Source organism: Nelumbo nucifera, chromosome 7, assembly GCF_055504915.1.
Source record: "Nelumbo nucifera cultivar China Antique chromosome 7, China Antique-T2T, whole genome shotgun sequence".
Lineage (NCBI taxonomy): Eukaryota > Viridiplantae > Streptophyta > Magnoliopsida > Proteales > Nelumbonaceae > Nelumbo > Nelumbo nucifera.
In genome coordinates, this window is record NC_142655.1 from 46,125,886 (window position 1) to 46,144,629 (window position 18,744).

The window sequence follows — 18,744 nt, forward strand, 5'->3', positions numbered from 1 at the left end:
ATAGGAAGATCCAAATCAGAAGTATGAGAGTTGAAATTGCCTTGGATTGTAGAGACAGATTGATCCGAGTCCAACTGGTTGCTGTCATGAGGTTGAGGACCCCTTTTTCTTCTGTTGTATGTAAGTATCTCTTTTTGTTGCCTACTGGAGCCTTCAAGAACATTTGCAGCATCAGGAGAGGTAACCGGCACAGTGGAAGCCTCACTGGGTTGACCCGGAATGTCACAACAAGGAGTAGGAGGAGAGGATGGAAGACCCGAGGCAGATAGGGGAACAAAAAAGGAGGGAGAATGAGAATCCTCTTCCATCCCACTAGTCTCCCCCTGAAGAGGATTCTGAGAAGACTGAAAATAGGGTTGAGACTCAAAGAACACCACATCTCTGGTGACATACTTTCTCTTGGAGGCAGGGTCATAACACTTGTAACCCTTTTGTGTAGGAGAGTACCCGAAGAATATTCCCTTTGTAGCCTTAGGATCTAGCTTAGTCTTCTTTGGATCCTTCACATGTATGAAACATATATAGCCAAAGACCCGAGGTGAAAGGGGAAAGTCTGGAAGAGTGGGGCACAAAACAGAGAAAGGGGTTTTCATACCCAACACCTTAGATGGCATCTGGTTTATCAGATATGATGCAGAAAGTACAACTTGAGACCAGTATTGCTTGGGGACTTTGTGATGGAATAGTAAGGCTCGAGCTATCTCCAATAGATGTCTATTCTTGTGCTCAGCAACCCCATTCTGCTGAGGAGTATAAGCACAGGATGACTGATGTAGTATGCCAGCATCTTCCATGAATAAGTTCAAGGATTTTTCAAAGTATTCAGCAGCATTGTCTTGCTTAATCTTCTTATTAAACTATGTTTCAATCATCTTGCAAAATGCCATGGTTATCCGTGGTACTTCATCCCGTCCTTTTAACAGGTAGATCCATGTACAACGAGAGTAGTGGTCAATAAAACTGATAAAGTACCGGAAGCCATCAAAGGAAACAATGGGTGAAGGGCCCCAGACATCAGAATGAACCAATTCAAAAGGAGCACAAATTTCATTGCTGGAAATTGGATACACAGTTCTACATTGTTTTGACATTTGACATACTTCACAGGTTAGACTCTGACTTGGAATGCCCTTAAACAATTCGGGAAACAACATTTCTAATGAGGAGAAAGACACATGACCTAGCCTAGCATGCCAAAGATGCAACTTAGCTATTGACTCCATACTTTCCGGATTACTAGCAGCAGATGATTGTAAGGCTTAGCTGATGTCTGCATCAAGGTAGTAGAGGCCACCATACTCATGACCGCACCCAATCGTTCTCCTTGTCAATCTGTCCTGGAAGACACAATGAGTAGGAAAAAAGGTTGTACTACAGTTCAAATTTTTGGTAAGTTTTGAAACAGACAAGAGATTTGAGGTAAGACTGGGAACATGTAAAACTGATTTAAGAGAGAGGTCCTTGCTTAGTTCAACAATTCCCTTTCCAGAGATAGTGGAGAAAGACCCGTTAGCAACTCTCATCTTATCCTGACCAGACAACAAATGATATGAAGAGAATAGGAAAGACATATGTGTCATATGGTCAGTAGCACCGAAATCAATAACCCAAGAAGTAGAGTCAATAGAGCCAGTGGCACTGAAGGTAGAGGCTGTACTTGATCATGCAAGAGATGTAGAAGCAAAAGAATTATTTCTTAGACGGGCTAATGCCCTGCTAAGGACCTCAACCTCACTAGCAGTGAAGCCCAATGTACCAGTTTCAGAGGAATCAGCAACCTGTCCCATAGGAGAAGAAGACATTGTTGGTGTATTTTGTGAGTTGTCATCATTGTTGCTGGCGACAAAATTCCCACTTGCCGCAGGCCTGCTATCTCTAGAAGAAACATCTCTGGGTATTGAAGACATCTTGACTGCAGCCACTGTGTAGGTGACACTGATTAAGACTAGCCGAAGCAGTTCTGAAGGTTCTGAACCAGTTCTGGAGCAGATCTGATTAGCTGAAATGATCACAGCAGATTCTGACAGCACTCGACACAGTTTCAGACTTGCCGAGACTGTCACAGTTCTGAAACAGTTCAGTTACAACAGCAAGCAAGGAGTTCTGGGCTGGTAACCGACCTGAAGCTAAGGGTTCTCAACTATTGTGCTATGCAGACTCCACTTGAACTTTGAGTACTGCAACTGTAAAGAGAGTGCCCTTCCTTGCGGCCAATACTAGGACTGCTGACATCAGTCCTCAACTAGGGTTCACAGTGCTGAACAATCTGGAGCTGGCAGCTCCCTAGGTAATCTTACAGCAGTGGTGAGGGGTTTCGGACTGATAGCCACCCTGAACTTGGAGCTGTTTGCCACACTGCTATGCTGGTAGAAGTGTTCACAGTGCTGGTAGAACACTAGATAGACTTCACTTGGGCTGAACCAAAAAACTGCAACAGTTCGGGTACAGTAGCGAGTGAACAGTTCGAGGCTGCAACAGTAGCAAGTGAACAGTGGGCTCTGTAGAAGAAGCTAAGTCTGTGCGGGTCTTGCTGGAGCACCGAAGCTGCAACTGTAGAAGTAGCTAAGCCCCTTTCGGCTAGTGCTAGGACTGCTGAAATCAGTCCTCAACTAGGTCTGTCCTACACAGACCTCTCTTAGTAGCCAAATAGCTACTATTTGCTGGAAATAACCTAGTAGGACATCTACTTCTGGGTCTTACTTCCCTTGAGTCCTACAACCAAGAGAAACCCTAGGTTCGAACTTGCTTTACTCTCTTACACCCCTAGGTTTTCACTACAGCAACCCAGAAAAGGAAGAGAGAAGATGAAAAGACAGCAAGAGAAGAGAGTGTGTGCCGGCTGAAACCAGGAAGAAGCTAATGCTCTGATACCATGAAAGCTAAATTACTGTAGCCGAAGTAGCAGAAAAGAGAAGAAGAAGAAGAGATGCTGGAATGTCGAACTCCTCTGCTCAGTTGACAGTACTATTACTTATATTATGGTGTAGTACAATGATACAGGAAGTTACTAGAATGCCCCTGATTAGTGATGGGACACCCAGACAACTTAAAACATTAAACAGGATTAGGCCCATTAACAAAGGCCCAGTACAGGACAACTTAAACTTAAGTATAGGCTAATAAGAACTCTTATCAGCTGAATACTCATACATACAAAGACTTCAATCCAACACATTAGAAGCCTAAAACAGTTGCTGCCTTGTAACCCTTTGTTTAGCAAGGGATGAACTATCCCATTTGCACTCCTTACCCACTTGAATTCCGCATTTGTCCTTTGCAAACCTTTCCACTTCCCTAAAAGCATATCTGAGACTCCATGGGGTATGTTTGTTACGATTTTCCCAGGAGATAATTAATTTTGAATTCCCTTCCACCTCCACCTCCACCTGTCTATACTCCAATTGCTTTGCTAACCAAAGACCTTGCAACATTGCCAAAAATTCAGCCTTAAGGGAGTTTCCCAAACCAATTGGCCCTGAATATAAAGCCAAAATCCTATTCTCAGAATTTCTAATTACACCTATTCCTACCATTTGGATATTGATTCCTAGACATTGGATCATAAGAAGAGTAGCCCTTATTTTGTGCATTCCCAAGGAAAACATATTTCTTAGCTTCAGGATCAAACTTAGAATGATGAGGTCCAAGAATATGAGCAAAGCAAGTGCATTCAAAAGCCCTCAAAGGTAACATGAAACATCTCACTATCAGGATATAAAGTGCTGAAAGGAGTTGGAAGGTGCACAAAGAGAAAGGATGATGAATATCAACAAGCCAATTATTGAGGGAGACTCATGATTGGTGATGGAGTGGCTACAGAATGGAGAGGCAGCCCTTTGGCAGTACAAAAATGAATTAAAAAGTTTTTATGACTAACTAGAGAGATGGAAGTGAAAGTAAAATGGGTTAAAAGATAACAAATAGTATGGCAAATGTATTAGCCAAACAAGGGGTAGGGAGAGATCAAATTTTCTGGGCACAATAGTAAGGGAAGTTTAGAAGGGGAGATAAAAACTTTTTATCCCTCTATCAAGTGTATGTAAACTTGTACATTAAATTTCTATTAATAAAATGAGAATGATCATCAGAAAACAAGAGTAAATATCTAAAACCACCCATAGTAGAGATAGAATTTGGGCCCCAAGCATCTGTATGCATGAGAAAAGGGTTCTTTAGCCTAGGCTTAACCCACATTTTATGTGAGCTTGGTGTGGGTCTGAGTTGGGCCTAAAAAGAAAATAGTTGCCTAAGCTTGGAAATTTGTAGGTCTAGCTAGGATGGTCCATGTCATAAATGATCATCCCTAAGGAGAGTAGCCTTATGAAATTTCCAATTGAGCTATTATTAATTTTACTATTTTTATATGGAATACAAATGGTTTGTTTTTATTGCTTTTTAATAATTTTTACTTTTATTATTAATTTTAATTTTTCTATTAATGTTAGATGCTTTTAAATGAAATTTGAGTATGAAACAAAAAAATGGAAAAGGATTGAGTTAATGGTGAGCTGATATGGGCCCAGGAAAGTTCAAATGATCATCCCTAAGCAAAGTGCAGTTGGTTTATTCATTTTTTAAATGAAAAAAAATGGAAAAGGAGTCAATGGATTGTAGGCAATTTAATGGAAAGTAATTGGGGAGAGAGAATTAGTGGGGTGAGTTATTGGAGGACAGAGAGTTAATGGCATGATTAATGAGGAGAGATAATCAAAAGAGTTAATGAGAAAGAAAGGATTGAGTTAATGGTGAGTTAATGAGGAGAGATGAAAGTCTTAAAGATGATTAGCTACTTAAGTTATTTTGTTCAATTTAAAAAATAAAGAATTAAAAAAGACGATAAAATAGAGAAGGGGTGGGGGAGAAAGGAGAGGCATGCTATACACACACACACATATATCTATCTATATATATCTATCTATCTATTATATATATATATATATATATATATATATATATATATGGGTGTAGAGATCTGTAAATGGGCTGGCTGATACATTAGCCAAACAAGGGGTTAATAGGAATCAATTATATTAGGCTTATTTGTAATCTTTAATTTGCACACTTGAGGAGGTAGGGTAGTAATCGCTACCCTACCCAAGGGATGATATTATTGCTTGTACTGATTCTGATTATTATTAACAAAATCTTGAAGTTACCTATCAAAAAAAATGAAAACCAATAATCATAGACAAACTATGAATAGAGAGATCTCCTGAAAGAAACCAAACCCAAAAAACTATCAATCTGCTCTCCCTAAAGCTACAAAACAGCAATTGTTATGGGGATAGAAGGGACCCCTAGATCAATCTCAGTATAGTCCAACACACCTAGGTGCTGTCAATCTCTTCAAGGGATTAAAACAACTCCAAGAAGGTCCGCCCAATTTAGGTATATGACTCCATCACTCAATACAAAGATCAGTGCTCTCTCAAGTTCTGGAGAAACTAAAGAACCCTATGTTGATCTCACCAGATAAATTAAAAAACAAAACAGATGCAACTGCACCTCCTATAATGATGAAAGAGGTCCAAAGAAACCCAAGCATTAGTCCCCAATTAAGTTTCACAACCCTAATGAAACTTGCCTTCTTATGTCTTTCTGGTTATTCCTTTTTTTGGGCAGTATACCAAGACACCCTTGGGCAATGACCTGATCTCCAGAAACACCAACAACCAGGCCCAGAGGAATCAATCAACCAACTCTTTTAAACCTGTGTGCAGCTGGCTGGTCCTAGGTCTGCATGAGAACAAAAAACGTGGACTGAAACCTTGCATTGTTCTGGTTTGCTTTCTAAAAAATGCAAAAGGCTTGTTCCTTGAGTGTTGCCTCAAGGCTAGGCTCAAGGAAAATGCCTTGAGGCTCACACTTGAAAGTATAAAGCACATTTCTCAAACTTTAACATCACTTGTGTTTATATATATATATATATATATGTTATGTATGTACGTATGTATGTCTGTGCTTTTTAAAAGCCATTTTGATGTTTTTATTTTTTTAAATTTAAAGCTTCTTAGTAGTTAATAAATGTCTTGTAAGATTGTGATGGTTTTCTTTGGAACTCCTTGTATTCTCAGATTCTCTATGTATGTGGTTGTTAATTCATTTATATGCTTTTCCTGCATAAAAAATATACTCAACTTATTCATGTTTCCATACTTTTTTACTCTCAATTTAATAGATGTTTTTTTTTTTAATTTTTAAATTGGTAATCCACGAGGCTTAAGCGTCGTGTCTTATTGCTCATGCTTCACGTGTGTAAAGGTCCTAGCACCTTGCTTCATGCCTCGACTTTTCTAAACATTGATTCTGGTGTATTGCTTAAATCCATGGTTTTATTTTTATTTTTTTTTGCAATTATGCTCTTCTTATAAATGTTGGAACTTAAATTTCAAATACAGAATATTGCAGGTATAAATCTGTATCTGGATATTCCGAAATGGTTGCAGGTGTTTCACTTAGAAAGGCTTAACCTATTTTTAGGTAAGGGATTTCCCCAACGTGTTCCCTTTTCTTTTGTGGTTTATTGTTTTTTTGAAACTCTTGAGACCTCTGTGTGTATAATGTATGTTTTCTACTAATATGCAAAAAGTGTTGGTATACAAGTCAGCCATATATATATATATATATATATAAAAGCCCAATGTCAGAGAAGTCAGCTGTGTGCGAAAATACTTATTGTTGAAGTTTGACCTGCCATAGAATTCTGTCTTGTTCGTTGACTGTAGAGTAAAGTAGACAGCAAGAAGTAGGAGAGGAAAGAAGAAAAGAGAGAAGAGAGAAAAGAGAGAAAGGCTGGTTCGAATTAGGGAAAAAAGTTAATCCCTTGATTCGGCCAGACCTATTATTATATTATTGACTTATTGAAAAAGACTTGAGTGCCCTTCTTTAAGTAAGAGGCACTCGAACTAACATAACAGTACACATCAGCATTCTCAACAAGTACAAAGACTGAAATACCCCTTCACTAACACCACTAACACTCCCCCTCAAGCTGGTGAGTATATATCATATAATCCCAGCTTGTTACATATGTAGTCCACTCTCCCCCGACTCAAGCCTTTTGTAAACAAGTCTGCCCACTGGTTTCCCGTACTAACATATGCAGTTTCTATCACCCCATTCAGCACCTTCTCTCTCACAAAATGACAGTCAACTTCGATGTGCTTGGTTCTTTCATGAAACACTGGATTGGAAGAGATATGAACCGCTGCCTGATTGTCACAGTAGAGCTTCATTGGAGTACTGATGTCATATCCTATCTCCTGTAGAAGGTTCCTCAGCCACACTAGTTCACAAGCAGTATGTGCCATGGCCCTATATTCCGCTTCTGCACTGCTTCTTGCCACAACTGTTTGCTTCTTACTTTTCCATGTTACCAGGTTACCCCCCAGAAAGGTGCAATAGCCTGTGGTAGATCGTCTATCAGACATAGAACCTGCCCAATCAGCATCGGTGTATCCTTCTACTACCAGTTTTCCACCACTTCTGTACAGCAAACCACGACCAGGAGCTCCTTTCAGATACCTCACAATCCTTAGCACTGCATTCCAATGTGGGACCAAAGGTTTCTGCATGAACTGACTCACCACACTAACCGCAAATGAAATATCTGGCCGAGTAATGGTTAGATAGTTTAGTTTGCCTACAAGTCGTCGGTATCTGCCAGGCTCTTCAAACACTTCACCTATATCACTGCTCAGCCTCGTATTTGTTTCCATAGGTGTCTCAGCCGGTTTAGTACCCAACAATCCTGTTTCTTCCAGTAAATCAAGCACATATTTCCTCTGGCACAAATTAATGCCATGCTTAGATCTTGCTACCTCTATGCCCAAAAAGTATTTCAACTTGCCAAGGTCCTTTGTCTGAAAGTGTTCCTGTAGGAATGCCTTCAATCTGTCAATGCCCATTTTATCATTCCCAGTCACAACGATATCATCCACATACACCACCAATATTATTTTACCTGCCGAAGAGTCAAGACTGAAGACAGAGTGATCAACTTGGCACTGTTTCAGACCAAACTTCTTGACCACCTCACTGAACCTACCAAACCATGCTCGAGGGGACTGTTTAAGTCCATAAATAGCCTTCTTAAGTCTACATACCTTACCATCCTCCCCCTGAGCAACAAACCCAGGTGGTTGCTCCATGTAGACCTCCTCGAGCAAATCCCCATGCAAAAAGGCATTTTTGATATCGAGCTGATGGAGAGGCCAACCAGACATAGCTGCAAGGGAGATGACGACACGAACTGATCCTATCTTAGCAACCGGGGAGAACGTCTCCGTGTAGTCAATGCCATAGGTTTGGGAGTACCCTTTGGCAACCAGCCGCGCCTTCAGGCGCTCAACACGACCATCTGGCAAGTACTTAACACTATACACCCACTTACAACCGACAGCCTGCTTCCCAGGAGGAAGAGCGGTGAGATCCCAAGTGTGATTATGATGCAAAGCAGAGAGCTCTTCTTCCATAGCACGGCACCACTCTGGAGAGGTAAGGGCTTCCTGGACATCCTTAGGAACAACCACGGAGGATAACAAAGATATGAACTGGCGATGGGAAGCGGAGAGGTGGGTAAGTGAAACAAAATTGGAAATAGGGTGAAGGGTGCAAGTACGCTTACCTTTCCGTAAGGCAATAGGAAGATCTAGGTCGGAGGCTGGTGTCGAAGCTGGAGCTGGATCTGTCGACGGTGATGAAGCTGGAGGAGCTGCAGCCGGTACACGTGGGCGATGTGTATACACGTGACGGATGGGTGGACGGTCAACCAATGGTGGCACCGGAGGCAAGGACGTAGGCATGACTGGAACCAAAGGAGGTGGATCAGCCACAGGAAGAGGAAGAGGAGGTGGTGATGTGGGGGAAGCAGCAGCACCGGACCCCACGAAGAACGGAGTAGACTCAAAGAATGTAACATCAGCACATACCAAGGAACGACGAGAACTAGGATGATAACACTTGTACCCTTTCTGAGTTCGGGAATAACCAAGGAAGATACACTTCAGGGAACGTGCATCTAACTTGTCAGTCCCGGGACTCAGATTATGAACGAAGCAGACACACCCAAATACCCGAGGAGAAAGCGGAAACGGAGACATGTTGGGGAATAAGACACTAAAAGGAGAACGACCATCAAGGATAGACGTGGGCATCCGATTAATTAAGAAACAAGAGGTGAGCATTGCATCGCTCCAAAAAGTTTTGGGAACATTCATGTGGTGCATGAGGGAGCGTGCCGTTTCTACAAGATGGCGGTTCTTTCTCTCAGCAACCCCATTTTGTTGCGGAGTATAGGTACATGAAGTTTGGTGTATAATCCCATGGTGGTCCAAGTATTCTCGAAAAGATGAGGACAAGTATTCACGACCATTATCAGAACGGAAAATTTTGATGTGAACACCAAATTGATTGCGGATCTCAGCATAAAATTTCTGGAAGATGGAAAATAATTCACTTCTTTCTTTCATTAAATAGAGCCACGTCATTCTTGAACAGTCATCAACAAAAATAACAAAATATCGGTATCCATTATATGACATCACTTTATAAGGACCCCAAACATCTGAATGAATTAAAGAAAAAAGACTCGACACACGGTTATCGACCCTAGAACGAAAGGGAACATGATGGTGTTTCCCAAATTGACAAGACTCACAATCTAAAACAGAAAGTTGACTCAATGAAGGGACTAAGGACTGCAACACTTTCAGCGAAGGATGACCAAATCTACAGTGCCACTGGAGAGGAGAAATGGATGACTGAAGAGCCGTTGACGTTCGTCCACCACCATCAAGATAATACAGTCCACCGGCTTCATGCCCTCCACCAATCTTCATCCCCGTCTTGAGATCCTGAAAAACACACATAGAAGGGTAAAAAGTGATGGAGCACTTAAGTGACTTGGTCAGCTTACTAACAGACATAAGATTAAATGGAAGCTTAGGTACATATAAAACAGAGGATAGGGATACAGGGTCTAGGTCAACATTACCAACACCACAGATAGATGACGTGGAGCCATTAGCAAGGGTAACAGATTGTGATGTTGAGCAATGAGTGAGAGATGAAAACACACCTGGAGTTCCCGTCATGTGATCGGAGGCTCCAGAGTCAATAATCCAGGGGTTGGGTGTGGATGCCAAACAAGCCATACCTGAGTGTGCAAAGGAAGCTGTGTTCTGCTGCGACTTGGATTGAACAAACCTCTCATACTCATCACGAGGAACACTCACCATCTCCTTGCCTGGACCATCTGAGGGAGTAGAAGGCATCGGGTCAGCTGACCGTTTCTCCTGTGTAGGGCTGAAACTGGTGTCACTAGTCATGGCATGGTTGGCCCACGTCGAGGGAGGACCATGTAAGTCATAGCAGTAGTTAATGGTATGTCCATCCAAACCACAGTGAGTACACTTCCGTGGACCCGAGCCACGTCCTCTACCACGAGCTCCCCCTGAATCTCTGCCTCCAGTACGACCACCACCACGGATGTGTGTAGATCCACCACTACCACTCCTGCCAGGCTGGGTTCCTCGAGTCCCACTTCTGCCACCTCGGCCTCTTGACACTGCAAATGCTGATTTATCGGAGACATTAGAGTCCATAGATCCAATGGAAGCCCTCCAAAGACGAGCAAACACCTCCTCTAAAGATGGAAGAGCAGATCCCCCTAGTATCTGGGCTCGTACTGGTTCATACTCAGACTTCAGCCCCACCAGAAACCGTGTTACACCAAGCTGCTCTCGCTGTTGCTGTTGAACTTTGACATCTGAAGTGAGAGGATGATAGACATTTAACTCATTACGGATATTCCTCACATTGGCATAGTACTCCTCAAGGCTCTGATTTCCCTGTTGCAGATTGAAGTATTCCTGATACAGTTGATATACCCTAGTGGTATTATCCTGACCTGAATACAGTTTCTTGGCATGATCCCACACCTCTTTGGCTGTGTCAAGAAACATGAAGTTCACACTGATTTTGGGTTCCATACTGTTCCACAACCATGTAATGATCTGTGCATCTTCCTGTTCCCAGTCTTCATACTCCTGAGAATTAGCGGGGGGTTTCTCCTCTCTTATATGCTTCACTTTCTTCTTCGCCTTCAGAAAAACCTCTACAGACTTGACCCAAGGGACATAATTCTCTCCATTCAGTTTAATGGAGGTCATTTGGACATTCAGGTAGTCAGTAGATATCATGACACTAGGTTTACTATCACTGTTATCTGCCATTGCCGAACTCCCTTAATTCTGAGCACTGAATTAGGAGCACTACACACTGCACACTACACACAGACACTTCATCGAAATCTGCACACTGATTTCAACAGCTGAGAACTGCAACACCACAAACCCTACTCACCGAAGTCTGTACACTGATTTCAGCAGTATTAAATGTTGAAAACTACAACACCACAACCCCTACTCACCGAGGTCTACACACTGATTTCAGCGATATCAAAAGCTGAAAACCACACTTGTAACACCACCAACATTAATCCACAACTATAGGAAGCTTCACCATTAAGTAGACACTATTGCCATTCGAATCACACACAAACCAGAATAAACCCTAGCATAAACCCTAGCATACTGCAATCTGAGAACCCATCATGCGAACTGTACTACACCTCTCATGTATTCCATAACAAAAAAAATATATAAAAAAAACTTTACCTCATCGCCTGAAGGCCAACCATACGAAGGGCTGAGACACCACTGCACCACACGTACCAGCCCTAACTAGGGCTTAGAAACCACAGCAACCAATCACCAACGACACAATCGGAGGCATAGAGACCTCCTAGGGAAGAGGGCGATCACTCCTTTTCAGCCCTTTTCCCAGTCTCCAACTCACAACTGAGAACCCCAAGTGAAACCCTAATTCGAATGCGCAGAAGGCAGAATTCTAGCAAGTCTGATTTGGTGAACCTAGCTCTGATACCATGTTGAAGTTTGACCTGCCATAGAATTCTGTCTTGTTCGTTGACTGTAGAGTAAAGTAGACAGCAAGAAGTAGGAGAGGAAAGAAGAAAAGAGAGAAGAGAGAAAAGAGAGAAAGGCTGGTTCGAATTAGGGAAAAAAGTTAATCCCTTGATTCGGCCAGACCTATTATTATATTATTGACTTATTGAAAAAGACTTGAGTGCCCTTCTTTAAGTAAGAGGCACTCGAACTAACATAACAGTACACATCAGCATTCTCAACAAGTACAAAGACTGAAATACCCCTTCACTAACACCACTAACACTTATCTATACAAGGAAGCAAAGTCAAAAAAATGATTCATGACCAAGGAGTTGAAGGATTTTTGACTAATTAGGGTTCTAAATATCGATATGCCCGATATGCCGGTAGGGGAGTATCTTACCTTATTTTTTATTTTTTTTTTCAAAACCAGTTCTTGGGGGCTGGTTTAAGGCTCCTCCACCCCCTGAACCGGTCAGAACCCCGATACACCCTCTGTAGGGGCGTATCGGGGAGCTCCCGAAACGATAAGTATCGACCGATATGTGTTGATACTTTGAACTTTGTGTCGCCCAGAACATAAATTGATGAATTCCTGTGAAGAATACTGAAAATAGTAATGGAGGTGGTTGGTCCACTCAAATGGTGTTTGTTGAAAGAACACAAATTCATGACGCGGTCTATGTTGCAAATGAATGTGTTGGTTCAACATTAAGAGAGGGGGTGCTTGGTCTGCTTTCTAAGATGTATTTTGAGAAAGCTATATGATCATGCTGAATGGGGCTTCTTAGTTCTTAGAGGGACTTATTCACATAATGAAATTTGGCAAAAAGAAAAATAGAGGACATGGTCATTTTATTGAATAAAATCCATTGTTTATTTTCCTTTTTCTGATTTGTGGTTGTGGTATTGAGTATATTTATTGATCATAAAAGGTGAAAAATTTTGTAGCTAGAAGGATTTAGGGTGGGTGAGGAGGGTCCAGCCATTTAACATTTATGATGTGCAGATGATACATTCTTAAGGAATTGCGTAAGCAGGCTCTTAATTTCAGGCAATCCTAGAAAATTTTAAGTTACTTTTCTGGATTCAAAGTGACCCTTGGCAAAAGTTCCATAATTGGTGTAGCAGATATTGGAGCTAATTTGCTTGAAGAATGTGTCATATCTATATAGTGTGCTTCCTTTTCTCATTCTTGGGTTTCCCATAGGTGCAAAAGCATCTTCTATTGCTACTTGGCAACCTATTATTTCCTCTTCATGCATAGATTTGAAAGGCTGTACTCTTTATGTTCCTATAAGAACAGCCCCATCTCTTTTTAGGTATCCTTCTGTAACACATCTCCTATCTGAACACTGGGTTTTGTAAAGGAGTGGAGTCAGTGGACTTGTAGACCATGAGGTGCCAGAGGCGTTGAGCCTTTCGCAATCCTTAGAAGGTGTATTTTTGCATCATAGTGATAATAACCGGAGAGTGTGCCTCATTTATCAGTTATCACCTTGAGAATTCTTCTTCTTCTTTCTTTAAGGTTGATAATTCCCTTCAGATCTTTGCAGTAAAAGCCATCTAGTTGGGCCCTATCCCTCTTAAAATTAGGGCCCTCTTTTGGGAGTGTTCTGTTTAAAGATAAATACATGTGAAACCCTTCTGAAAAGAAGGCCAAATTGGGTATTATAACTGAAAATCTTCTGCTGACTTGTATAAATCAGAAAATAGAGAAGTGAGAAGATAGAAGAATGAAGAAGAGGAGAGGGGGAGATCGAAGAGTAGGAGAGAATTAACAGTTGTAGGGCTCAAAATCAAGTGGTCGTTATATAGGTTGCTGGTGGCAGAGACAATAGAGAAAATATAAAGAGATACCTTCTGGAGTATATAGGGAGTGTCCGAATGGAGAAGAAATATCATATAGTTAAATGGGACTGGGTGTGTACTGTGTAGGGATATAAAAGATGGTGATCTTAGGATAAGGAGAATAGGGCTATTTAATGGGGCCTTGTTGGGGAAGTGGCACTGAAGATTTAGGGAGGAAAGAAACTCTTCATGGAGGAAGGTAGCAGAATGTAAGTATGGTGTTACAGAATTTGGGTGGGATTGAAAGGAGGTTATCCTCCTATGAGGTGTATGTGTGGAAGGGAATCATGTGCTTCCAATTAGCATTTGAATTATGTCCCTTTCAAGGTGGGAGATGGGATGAACATAAGATTTGGGAGGATGGTTGATTGAGTGCTGGTAGGTTTTGTAAATTATGCCCCAGACTTTACAGCCTTAGTAGGCGAAATATATGCATTGCTGAATGCTATAACCTGAACCAAGGAAGAGTGGTTTGGTCTCCAAGATTCAGAAGACCCTTCTTTGACTGGGAGATTGAAGAGTTTGTGAAAGTATTGACAAAATTACAATCGGTGGGAATCCACTTGGAGAGTGGTGACTTGAGGTGGTGGAAAGAAAGTAGTAATGGTGTCTTTTCAGTAATTTTTTTTAATGCTTTAGAAAATGTCAGGTGGAGAAGTCGGGCATTAAAGGGGTTTGGGGATATCCTATGCCTCCTAGATGGAGGCTTTTTCATGGCTGGTATTTTACACTGCATTCTTACTCAAGACCATATTAAGAGTAGGGAATACAGATGGTAGGGATGCGTGTGTCTAGCTAAAGAGGAGAGTGTGATGTACTTGTGTTTTGGATGTTGCTTTTCAAAATATGTCTGAAGGTACTATTTTAGCTTATTCTGCCTTGATTTGTGGAAGTGGAACCCAAGGTTATCTAAAGAAACTTTTGGTTGTTGGCCTGTTTGAAGGGAAATAGAAGAGCAAAGATTGTATGGGTCTGCATCCCATGGCCAGTCAAAATGCATGAAACAAGTTGTCTGCCTAAGTGGAAAGAGATTTAGGGACTGGATTTTGGTACTACCATATTTTGAAGGGATCATAAGGGTAGATTTTGAGTGTAACTTTTGGGCTTTATTAGCTCTAGAACTTGGGAGGTGAAAGCCTTGTATTTTTTTTTCCATTTTTTGTCTAAGATGATTCTTCATCACCTCTTGGATGGTAATTATATCTAAACTGTGCAGTGTACCCCTAATTAGATATCTATAACAGTATCACAAGAGAAAAGAAAAAGAAAACATAAACATTGCTACTTAACACTCTCCCTCGAGCTTTGTCATATGGTTCCACCTTGTTACAAATAAAATCAACCTAGGGTTGATTCAGTGCCTTTTTGAACAAATTAGCATGCCAACTTCCCAACTACACATAGGGTATTAGGTGGTAGACAGTGTATGCCCTTGGCTCCAATTAAATTGATGTACACTGAGTTTTATGAATTAATAATATCAAATCACTATTATTTCATGTTTGTGATTGGTGTGTTTTCTGTGTATGATCCCTTAAATTGGACATTTAGTAGACTTGTGTTAGTTAGAAAGTTCTTAGCCATTGGATAGACTTGGGGAGTGTATCCTGACAAGATTGACACTGATGTGATGCTAGAATGGTGGAGCAAATTGTCTCAGTTGCTAGGATTAGATCCAAGGTACAATTAGTGGGTATTTATGAGAAACATTGAACAGGAACCAATTTCCAATTATGCCTTGGACCTCGGAGACAAATGGGAAAAATTGAAAAGTTGCACTTAACCTCGGACTTGGTAATGATACTGCACTAGGTTTTGGACCAACCGGTGAGATCCTCTTAGGGTCAAATACCTGGGTATGTTGGAGCAGTTTGGAATACTACCTGAGTGGGTGATCATTGTGATAGGATTAACCCCTTTGTCAGACAAAGAGAATATCAGGGTTAACACTCTCTTTGATGGAAACATATAACTATTGATAGTGGATTTAAAGTGTTTTAGAAATCATCATGCAAAATGCATTTATATTTATAATATGTTATTTTATGAAAAAGGTTTGCTGAATAGGGAAGTTGAAGAATGCATCTCTCTTTTAGAGAAACTAGAGGGTGTAAAACCTACAACTCATCAGAGAGATGAACTCTGGTGGAAAGAATGCAAGAATGGAAAGTTCTTAGTCAAATTGTGCTATATGGCTATTAGTAGGTCAAATTCAAATTCATGTAATCTTAATGAAATTTGGGGAAACCCAGTCCCTCCAAGAGTTGAGGCTTTGGCTTGGTTGGTAGCAATGGACAACATATTGACAGTTGATCATTTGAAATCCAAAGGATTCCTTATGGCTAGCAGATGCTGTCTTTGTGAGTAGGAGGAAAATGCTAATCACTTATTTATAACTTGCAAGTTTTTAGTCTTCTTGTGGACAGTGTTTACATCTATGTTTGGGTCTCTGGTTTTCACCCAACTTCAACAGAAGAGGTCTTCTCTTCTTGGCCTAGGCTGGGTTGGAGTAAGAAGGTGAAGGTGTTATGGAGCTGCATCCCATTTGCATTATGCTGGAACATTTGGAAGGAGAGGAATAGAAGGATTTTTGAAGACAAAAGCCTGCAATATGGAGAAGATGGTTCGGCTGTTAGCAGATCAGTTGTAGATTGGGTGCTGATTCTCCTAGATTTCAGACAGTTAGATAAGGAGTTGGGAAATAGGTTAGGTGAGGTCTTGGGTTTTCAAATATGTAATGTGGAACTATCTCATTAGTCTTAAGTTGGTCTTTGTATCTGGGTGATGACTTGCCACCCTGAATCTGTAATATATTTTTTACTTTAATAATTTTTTTATTTATTTATCAAAAAAATGAGAAAAGGTTTGCAAAAGGTTTTAATCCAGGGCCCTCGGGTATTGGGGGGGTGCTAAGAGATGAGAAAGGGAATGTAATAGCTATGTTCTCTGGCCCAATTGGAGTGGGAGACTCCTTGAGGGCTGAGGTGTTAGCAGCTTTGGAAGGGGTACAAAGGGCTAAAGACCTAAATGTCAAGAAATTGATTATAGAGGGAGATTCTATGGTTGTAGTGAACTGGCTAAAAGAAGACACCTCTAAGCTTTGGAGCTACAGCAATGAAAAGAGAAAATTCAAATGGCTGATCAAGAATATGGAAGTTCAGTGTACTTGGGTAAAGAGAAATGCAAACTCCTTTGCTGATGGATTAGCAAGGCAAGGGGTGAATAGGGTTTCTGGTTTCTGGGCTCAGTTGTAATTGTTTTTATTTTCATTTTGGGTGCCTGTCCAACTTCTGGGGAGTTAAGATACTTTATCTTGTCTTCGTTGTAAGATTATTCCTATTTAATGAAATCTGTTGTTATTGATAAAAAAAGGTTTTAATCCCGGGATCCATTCGAGTAGAGAGTAGGATATTTCATTTAGCAGTTAGGGAAGAGGTCCTTCCCTATGAGTAGTGTTTGATAATTTAGGGCTGAGAGATTAAGAGTAAAAGACCATTAAAGGTTTGAAACCTGATGGGATTTTTCTTATGTTAATTCATTATCCTTGGTCTTCATAGGGTGGTTGAAACCCAGGGTCACTTAGATTTAAGTGTTGGGCCCATACTGAACCCAATTCAATTGGCTCAAGGGTTCATTGGGTTCACTCAGTGAATTTGGCACATGTACTTTCTTGCATGGACTGAACCCATATGGACTAATATAAGAACTTTGTGGGTTCCATGCTATACGTTATTCAAGCCCAATAAGACTTGCAACAATTATGTTAAGTAATGGGCCTAGGCCCATTAGCTAGTTAGACTAGTCACATGACAACTCATGTGCATGGGTCAAATATGGATATGGGTTTGGGTATGGTTTCCCTAATAACTAATGTAATTAAAGGCCTAACCAAATCAGATTTGGATAGTCCTAATTACATTAGAATTGGATTGCCTATAAAAGGGGATAGGAAGTAGAGACTGATATATGCTTGTGCACCTCTTTCTTACACCTTTCTCTCTATTCTCTTGCAAGTTGCAACCCACAAACCTTAGTTCGACCTACCCTTTGAGAAGCAATTTTTCTCTTGTTCTTTGCTGTGTTTCTTCTGCAAAACATTAGAGAAATTGAGTGGTTAACAGCTGCAAATATTCAAGCAAGTTGGAAGTGTAAATCGGCTAAATACTAGTTACAAGATCAGCCTCACCACTTCACCAGAGCCATCTTCAATTGGGAGGGCAATTTTGAGCTTGAATTTTGGGTGTGAAGCACCAGTCTAGGAGTTGCACATTGTAGTCTTTGTATCAGGCACACTTATTATTTTATTTGAAATCAAATCTGGTCCAATCCAATGTTAGGTCGATCCTAAGAGAATTCAATTCTCCAAAATAAGAAAATTCGATTCTCAGTTTTTGGACTGAAAAATTTTTGAAATTTGGCCACTAAACCCTAGCTTGGTTCAGCCCATATTCTGATATAACGGTCCAAACAACATTAGGGTAATAATTTCCATGCTTAGAGGTTTCTCTTGCAGTGTTTAGATCATCTGTGTTTGAACTCAAAGGAGTTTTTCATATAAGTCTAACCGAATGTCGCCATGTCAAAAGTTCCCAATGGACAAGCGATTCTATTTGTAAATCTTGAAACCTTTGTTTTTTCTTTTCAAAAGATTTGAATTTTACTTTGTATCAGCCACATGAGATCTCCTCATTATCACCATCATGCTCTGGTTGTAAAATGGCAAAATCTTTGCGGAGTATGATTTTATTTGTGGTTTTCTGGAGCATTTGGAAAGAAGAAAAAATGGAAGAGTTTTTGAAAGGAAGCATCACAATAACTGTAGGACTGTGGCTGATTTATGCTCCTTATTGTCTCAATGGATACTATCTCATTCCCGGTTTGAAGATATGGATAGAGCTTTGTTTGTTACAGAATTTTGGGTTAC

The 18,744-nt window shown here is 40.7% G+C and overlaps 1 protein-coding gene across 2 annotated transcripts in view; it reads left to right on the top strand.

Moving 5' to 3' along the window:
- LOC104609475 (S3 self-incompatibility locus-linked pollen protein) overlaps nt 1-18,744 on the top strand; it is a 70,212-nt gene that overhangs the window by 27,209 nt on the left and 24,259 nt on the right. For both annotated transcript variants that reach the window (XM_010275807.3, XM_088891179.1), the window contains exon 4: nt 6,399-6,480. In XM_010275807.3, coding sequence (XP_010274109.1) covers nt 6,399-6,480 — 82 coding nt within the window. The remainder of the gene's footprint in view (nt 1-6,398; nt 6,481-18,744) is intronic.